General features: G+C 43.5%; 2 protein-coding genes across 6 annotated transcripts in view; one reads left to right on the plus strand and one right to left on the minus strand.

Moving 5' to 3' along the window:
• Positions 1-2,526, plus strand: part of zmp:0000000926 (ataxin-1) — a 28,622-nt gene extending 26,096 nt beyond the window's left edge. For all 3 annotated transcript variants that reach the window (XM_048241811.1, XM_048241809.1, XM_048241812.1), the window contains one exon: positions 606-2,526. In XM_048241811.1, the coding sequence (XP_048097768.1) occupies positions 606-1,028 (423 nt within the window). In that variant the 3' untranslated portion in view covers positions 1,029-2,526. The remainder of the gene's footprint in view (positions 1-605) is intronic.
• Positions 2,499-7,949, minus strand: irf10 (interferon regulatory factor 10). 3 transcript variants are annotated; one of them, XM_048241815.1, is made up of 9 exons: positions 7,742-7,948; positions 6,969-7,142; positions 6,571-6,760; positions 6,233-6,306; positions 5,888-5,930; positions 5,654-5,752; positions 4,059-4,445; positions 3,406-3,524; positions 2,499-3,151 (listed from the first exon to the last, which is right to left on the minus strand). In XM_048241815.1, exons 2-9 carry the CDS (start codon positions 7,140-7,142, stop codon positions 3,068-3,070), a joined length of 1,170 nt encoding a protein of 389 aa, XP_048097772.1. In that variant the 5' UTR covers positions 7,742-7,948; the 3' UTR covers positions 2,499-3,067. The 3 variants fall into 3 exon arrangements, with proteins under 3 accessions (XP_048097772.1, XP_048097771.1, XP_048097770.1); XM_048241814.1 differs by having other exon boundaries at positions 7,658-7,948; XM_048241813.1 differs by having other exon boundaries at positions 6,969-7,949.
• Positions 7,950-8,734: the final 785 nt, after the last annotated feature.

The raw sequence follows: 8,734 nt of genomic DNA on the forward strand, positions 1-8,734 counted from the left end.
CAGTCCACTAGGGGGCCACCATTATTGTTGCACCCAGAGATTCAAATCAGAATGAGATTTGAGAGTTGAGAGACGATATTTTTAAGTAGGTACACTCAATGAAATTGGTTCAGGGTAATTGTGTAACAGTGCAGACAATATATAGACAATATATCATACAATGTATAGACAATATACCAAACCACAACTGCCAAGGTATGAATGTAAAATGATTTAGTAAATAGAAAGGCTCTATCACAGATTTTATGTTGACATAACTCTTTCTTGAGGAGTGTCAAAAAGTTTATTTCTCATGGCTAATTAGTGCCCTCAATAGTTTGAGTTACACATTTAAAGAAATCCCTCTCACTACTTTCCACAATTGGGTAAGAGTATTATCTGATTTGATCTTCTCAGTTAAGAACAAGCAAGTGACCTGGCAATGTGGTACACGCAGAAAATTACCCCTCAGTAGTGCTTTGTCTAAGAGCTTACTATGTCTTGTTTGTTAAGTCTGTTTTTCTGTTTGGTTTTGGCTTAATGGATTAATAATCTCCATTTCGGCATCACAGTGAGGCGCTGGTCGGGGGCAGCCTATTACCACTGCTTTGTTGTTTCATTGGCAGGAGTTACTCACAGTCTTAGTGGAGTATCCATTCTTTGTGCGCGATCGAGGCTGGTCTTCGTGCTGCCCGCAGAGAACCGGCCAGCTCTACGGTCTCGCCTGCCGCCAGCTGAATGCCGGGGACGTGTGCCTGGCGCTGACCCCGACCCCCGCACCCCTCCCTGGCTCCACCCTGGGCCCCCCGCCACCCCGCTCCCGCTCAGGCTCCAGGGCCGCCCGCACGCACCACCACGGCCAGGCCTTGGGCAGCGCGGCGCCAACGGCCAATTCCAGCTCCAGCCCAGGAGCAGAGAGGATGCCCCCTCCACCTCCTCCTCCGCCTCTTCCTCTTCCTCCTCCCCTACGCCTCCCTCCACCACCACCACCACCACCACCTCCACCAACACCACCGGCAGCGCCTCCCACAGCGTTGAGAGGGGCGTGAGGAGCGAGAGACACGGCCTCGCAAGAGACGCTGGTCAGCCCCCGACCTCCCCCCGAATTTCATCCGAGAGGGGGAGCAGCAGGAGGAGGAAGGAGAGGACAGGAGGAGGACACCCCCAGATTTACCTCAAGGCTCCAAACAGGAGAAACAACAATAGAAGCTCCCAGGCTTCCTCCTCTACCGACCACCTTCCCTTATACACACGTAAACCCACACACACCAGACACACACAGACACACACACACACACACACACACACACACAGAAAGCCCACAGTGTGGTGTCCACTTCAGCGCCACCAGTTCCACACACTCGCATCTGGCCAGCTGAGCAGGAACCGGGGCGTTGGCGCAGGAGGTTTCAGGTTAACTCAACATTACTATGGCCATCCTCAAGTGCGCATGAGCAAAGCCATGAAAACCAAGCCCACCTCCTCTGGGATTTTTCAAGACGGGGAGGGGGGAAGGGGGTCACAGGAAGGGGAGCAGTTGTATATTTCCGTGCAAAGCAATGGGAGGGCGCCATGCTAGGAAATCCCAAAATGCACAAAAAGAGACAATTCAGTGAGACAATCAAATTCACCTGTCTGTGTCGCCACGCGTTTACTCAGATGATGTAGTAATGGTCGTTCCATGCTCACGGACAGTGTTTTCTGCAGGGTAACTATTTTCAAACAGTATTATTGAAGTTAATAACATTGGAGAGAGAAATGAAATATATAAATATATAAATATTACATATTACAGGTGTTACACAAATATGCTAAAGAATAAAAAGTCTAAATGAGTCAGTTGTTACTTTCGTACTGAAATTTAATTTTAACGCTTCTGAGCCGAATTCTGGCCGCGTGTCTGGACGGACGAGGTGAATGTATCAGCAACCTTTAGCCTTTTTTCTCAGTGTGGGTCAACACGCTCTTTTACCAACAGCATTACTGTCCGGTCTGGGTTCTTTCATTCTTTTAAACTGTTAAAGGGAAAAGACACTACTGGAAAACTCGGAAGATAAACGCCTCATGCTTCGGAGGCAGGGTGCAAATATCAGCCAATACCACCCCACCCCACACACCACCCCACACCACCCCACCCACACACACACATCAGGTGTTTCCTTCCGCTTTTGTGATGCCGTGAAAAATGTCATTATGAGAACGTAAAACGGTGCTAATGACAAGTTGGAATCGGATGCTTTGTGAATAGGGCAGACCCCGCTGTACGCTTCTCTGTTGTCTTTAAGTTCATGTATGACCGAGCGCAGGGAGAAGAACAAAGGAATAGTATTCTGAACTCAGATACGGGTATCTTCTTGATCAAGCACACTCTTTCACTTTAGTTTTTTTTTTTTTTTGTTTTGTTTTGTTTTCTGTTGTTGTTGTTTTTCAAAAATACCGTTGTTACTATTTTCTTTGTAAATGTTATAGCTATAAAATTGTATATTTTTAAAATTGTGAAACTGTCATACAATGTTCGCTAGAGATTAAAAAAGCTTTATAGATTTACCTTGAATTATCACTGTTATTCTTACATACTCAAAGACCTAACATAGGTCTATGTGTCTGCACACTACACTGTAAGAAAGGAGATTCGTTTACAAGCTGATTGAGTAGGCCTATATTCAATTTATCAAGTAACAAAGTCAAAGTCTTCACAAAGAAATATGTTGATGTGAAAGAAGCAGAAATTCCTTTCATACAGGTCATTATAAGTGTAAAATTCAGGTTGCAATATATTCACACACATGCTCTCTGATAATGATTTTTAGTCTAACACTTACACTTGGTAAAATCTTTAAACTATTAGGCTATTAATAATCACATTAGATTTGATCTCAACGATAAATTACATTAACAACACTAGCTGCACACTTGAATTTACATGTGTAATGCCAAAACACCTTGCTTCATCTGTCACATTTTGATAGTTTTCCCGGTCTAAGATATGCTGTTGAGGTAGGGGAGGCAATAAGTTCCATGTCTTTGTGTATAATGATGACTGTCCAGAACAAACAGTTGAGGTGGATGTCGTCCACAGACGTGGACCTCATGGTGCCTGAGGCTGCTGTGCCATCCCAGTGCTGGGTGGAGGCATCCGCAGAAGGAGCTCCTTCGCAAACAGTGGCACCACCTGCACAGAGAACCATGCGGAGTGACTTTGCATGAGAAACATGATAGATGTGTATATGGAACAAGTTTAGCTTACAGTGATAGCGTTGCAGTGAAAAACAAAATGTTCTTAATCAGCTGGCAGCTTCTAGGAGAATCCTCAGCGTTGAATGTAACTTCATAAGGTAATACTGTTCGAAATGGTGAGTTATGCTGCTCCCTAGTGGTGATAATGAAACATTGCACACTAATGCTTAATCCTACACCAACACAAACCTGAGCTGTGATCAGCTTCTTGCTTTTGGGCACACCAGTCTCAGGAAACTCCTCCCCGAAGCAGAGATCGATCTTGTAGCAGGGCCTCGGCCCCTCGCCGCGCAGGAAGAGTTCTAACTCTGTGGTCAAAAAGGTGCAAAACAGAGTGAACGCGAGTAGAACCTCACATTCCACAATGTCACAGTATTACGTTCCACTGTTCCACAAATGTGCACTCAAATAATGAAGTCATTACAGCTCAGTGAGCAGGCAAAATCACCCCCAACCAATAACCTCCATCAAGAAATAGTTCTCAGTGACTCATTTGAATCAATAGATAATCAATGTTAATCAATACTTCACTTAATGACATTTATTATGCAATGAACACAAAACCATACAAGTGCATCTCAAGAAAATAGAATATCATGGAAAAGAAAAAAATGTTTTACTTTTCCATATAATCTAGATTCATTACACATTTTTTTCAAGATTTTTGATTATTCAATCTTACCGGTGGAAATCCAAAATCCACTATCTCAAAATATTAGAATGGACCACTTAAAAAATCAGTCCATCTTGTCCTTTTTCCATTCCAGTTTAAGATGCACTGCAACCCACTTCCAGTCCATCTTGTCCTTTATTCCAGTTTAGCTGCCCCCTTCCTCACCCACCTCGCAGGAAGCTGGGCATGTTCAGCAGCTTGCTGGTCCTCTCCCTGTCCAGCTTGTTGGGCTGGTCCTTGTGCTCGGCCAGAGGCCCGCCCCAGTACACGCGGCCCTGGCAGAAGCGCTTGATGAAGACCCCGTCCGGCGCCATCCACACCAGCACACCCCGTTCCAGGTGGGGCAGGAGGCGGCTCATGGCGTCGGCCATGCCAGGGGGCAGCTGGAATCTGTCTACGGGGGGGAAGAAGACACGCTGGGCATCGCAGGGCCCGTAGATGCGCTCACTGCCCACCGGCACGGTGCCATGCAGGATGAAACAGCCGTCCTGGGAGTGGCTGACAACCTCCTCCACCATCTGGCCCTGGTAGAACACTCGCACCCGCAGTCGGAAATCTGCACACACACACACACACACACACACACACACACACACACACACACACACACACAGGTAAACCAAAACATACTGTACCTATACATACACATTAAAATATAAAACTGAAGAGCAGGCCTACTCTGTCTTCCATAGGATTCAAGAGAACAGCCTACCAGTTATGCTGCTATAGCATAGTGCTGTCATGGACTTTTCATGTGCCACGCCGTACAATCCCCCCCCCCCTCCCCCTCGCCTCTCTCCTCTCTCCCCTTTTCTCTTTCTCTCAACTCTCCCTCTCTTGCCTATTCTCACTATGATTTACTGTAACAATATATAGTACCACTGTTTACTTATTGACATTAACAATGTTGATTTTCAGTAATACTAACCCACTCTACATTTCTCTTCCTTCTCCCTTACTGTACCTCACTTGTGAGGTATATCATCACCAGTCATCAACCATCCGTGTGCCTGGACCTCCTCTCACCCATCCCACCTGAAGTCCCATCCTCAACTCCCTATTACTGTCCCCCTATCTGGATTCCTGGCCCGTACAGCCCCATCACCTGCCTATGACAACTCTGCCCGGATTCCTGGCCCGTCTGCTGACCCACCACTTGCCCCCTGACAACTCTCTTTCCCTGGACAATTCCAACACCGGACTATTTGCACTTTCTCTCACTAAATCATGATTAATGCATTATCATACCGGATACATAATCATCCCACCTCTTATAACTTTCACCTCAGGTGCTTTAAACACCATGTCCTATTCTCCACACCTGACTATCATATGCATTTGTCATATGTACAGACCTTACTGTCCGTATTGACCCTAGACAGATGGGTCAGGCCCTTGAGTCGTGGATCTGCTCGAGGTTTCTTCCTATGTATCTCCAATTCTAGGGAGTTTTTCCTCCCTCCCCCTGTTACCCATGGGCCTCTCTTTTACCCATGGGCCTCTCTTTCTTTACTTTTCTTTTCTTCCTTTTCCTTCTCTGATTGCCTACATTCTGTAAAGCGCCATGATACATGTGTAATGTTTTGGCGCTCTATAAGCACAATAAATTGAAACTGAATTGTATATGCCATATTTTTCTAGCTACAGTCCAAAATCTACAAGTTGCCAGGCACTGATGGAACTATCTGAATCATATGTTTTATCGAATACAGATGTAGTTCTTTGCATCATGTGAACACACTCTGAACTGAAGTGTAACCTCACCTGAGATCTGTAGCTCTGTAGACAGGAGGGGTCTGCTAACTGGTCTCCTAGTTTCCAGCTTTACAACGTTAAGTTGTGGCTGTCCCTCAACCAGGCTCTCTGAAAACATACATTTCAAATATCTTGACATTACTATGTCTTGCTCCAAATTACAATAGGGTAAAATCCTCATTCGTTATCAGTTATTTAGAAAATAATATGGATTCCAGTATGCAAGTGGGGGAGGACACTGACCTCTGACTGGTCCAGTCCTTCCGGTGTATCCATTGGCACCACACTACACAAGAGGAATTACCAGAAGTTTAGATGTTTATACATTCTGCATTATGTCAATATGTTTATTATCATGGTGAATTGGTGAAATGGTGAGGGCTTCAACTAAGTTAATTATCATGGGGGCTTCGAGGAATGCAAATTATATTGTGGCCCTGAGGTGTCCAGCAGATGGCGACAAACTAACACACATGTTTTAACCATTGCTGACGAGCATGGAAAGTGGGGATTTCCAAGGACAGAAACTAAACTACACCATTAGTGGAGGAGTGTGGAGTAGAGTGTAGACTTGAATTCTGCTCTAACCTGAGCACTGGCTAGATGAACACCTGTTGCTGTAACTGCAGTAGCCTGTAGTATCACTGGGCTTCCCTGCGAATCTGAAAAAGAGAACGAGAAAAGGGGAAGTGACCACTTCGATTAATTTAGAAAGGGAAATAGTTGAGAAGGATGTGTAGGCCTAGGCTATGTAGCATCTCTGTCTCTCCCTCCGTTGTGATATCGAGAATGAGGGCAACACAGGCCAATGGCTCTTGGCTAAACATAGCCTACTGGCAGGCTACTGGAAGGTTATGTGACATTTACTGAGAGCGTACAGATTAGAAAAGTATGTTGAAGATAGCCTACTGAGTAAATGTGGTTACCTGCAGGCTGGTTACTGTCTTGTAGAATCCGATACACTTTATAAGGTTCAGAAATGTCCAGCTGACTCCTTTCAGGTACCTCCTGAAAGTCAGTGCTCTTGTTGAGGGCACAACGCAGACGAGTCTTCCACACCGAGGGGTCTGCTTTGTCTTTGCCCTCTCGATATTTACCCTTGTATATTGCCCACGCCTGCAGAACGAAAACACTACAGAGTATAAGGGACGGGGACAGACGTGATGCAGAAATCTGGTCTTTCACAGGTTGTCAAAAAGAAAGACTAATTCATTGTCAACGAAAGATAAGTCTAGATGCAGGAGAACTCTTTATGGTAGGCCTGATTCTCTGTATTTTTTAATACGAAACAAAGCACCCAAAGATAGGGGCTTTGATCTCTCACCTTGAAAAGCGCCGCGTCTTCGTTTTGTCTATAGTCTTGCTTGGCGGCATGCTTCCAAGGAATTCTGAACATGGTTTTCTCTTGGTTTTCCCAGGTTAAACCTGCGTATCTACCACTATCTATTTGTGCAATCAACCATTCTTTCAGGCGCATATTCCTTACGTTTTCCTCCATCTTGAAATAGTAAAATAAAATAAAAAAGAATGTATGTAAATCTAAGTTACCTGGAAGTTCAATCAGTCATAGGCTAAATACAATTATTACAAATGAGAAATTCATATTTAGCAGCACTCCGCCTTGATGAATTCGCCCAATTTTCCCAATAAATTAGCCTAATGTTGATAAATCAACTTTAAGTTCACTCCATGTCTTTTGAAATACGACGAATTAATAAACTGCTCAATGCGCAACAAGTGAAAGTAAAAGCAAGATCTTGTCTAAGCGCTTTCGGTTTCCTGTCGGATCACGCTTTATTTCAAGTCCAAGTACAGTGGTATTAACCTTAGCCAATAGGCTATAGGCTTTTGTAAAGATTTTGATGAAATAAAATGGTGCAAATTCGTAAGATAACTTTTAAATGACCGGGTAACTTAAACCATGATCACATTGAGCCTATCAAAATGTATTTGTGTCACAAATACATAAGTGTCACATAAGTGTCACAAATAACTACACGTTGATCTACTAACCTCTTCTTCGTTGTTAGCTTATGGACGATGCATTATGATCGATACAACACAAATGGAAGACATCTAGTTTTCAACTATACTTGCCTAGTGCGCGAGTTATGACTCTAAAACTCCATACATTACACTTTAGTAGCCTAGGCTATTTGTTGTGCCGCTCGACAGTCAATCTTTCCATTTCCAGACGTCAGATCTGTCGGCTATTTAACAAGAAGTCGGGAGACGCTGTTTCGTTTCATCCAGAAATTAGTCCTTTCAGGTGCCAACTTAATTTCCGACTAAAAGAAACTGCACATGCTCCATGCATGTCACTATGATGCATCGCGCTGATAGCTCCTGCGCTCACACATTTAAATAGCTGATGTAACTGCTCTTATATTGCTACTGTAGGGACACCTAACTGAAAAAGATAAACTATGATGTATGATTAGGCTACAAGTAAGCTACTGGTACTGTACAACATATATATATATATATATATATATATATATATATATATGTTGTACAGTACATACATTTCCATTCCACTCCATTATAGACAGAATACCATCTGAGATCATTTGCATTGTTTGTTTTTTTCTTTTTTTAATCAGGGCAGCAGTTTTCAGATTACATTATATGCTGCATTATCATTATCAGCAACCATTCATCCAATGTTGCAAAGGCACATTCTGTTTAATCTGATATCATTTTAAAAGGCTAACTGAGAAAACATTGGAAAGTTTGGTTGTTTAAAATGTAAATTTAAATTTAAAGTTGTTAATTTAAAGTTGGGCTGTTTAAAATGTAGGCTACTTAACTTCGCTTGTGCTCAAACCAACTAGGTCCTACTTGGTACATTTAGATGTAGCACACACACACACACACACACACACACACACACACACACACACACACACACACACACACACACATGTCTATAGCCTATATATGTATGTGTTAATTCCTGTATGTGTGTAGGCTATAGGCTATAGCCATGTGTGTGTGTGTGTGTGTGTGTGTGTGTGTGTGTGTGTGTGTGTGTAAAAAATTAGGTTTCAGTCCAGTGTTTCCTTCGACTTGACCACACAAGCACCATAA

The sequence above is a fragment of the Alosa alosa genome, chromosome 4 (genome assembly GCF_017589495.1).
Source record: "Alosa alosa isolate M-15738 ecotype Scorff River chromosome 4, AALO_Geno_1.1, whole genome shotgun sequence".
Classification (NCBI taxonomy): Eukaryota; Metazoa; Chordata; class Actinopteri; order Clupeiformes; family Clupeidae; genus Alosa; species Alosa alosa.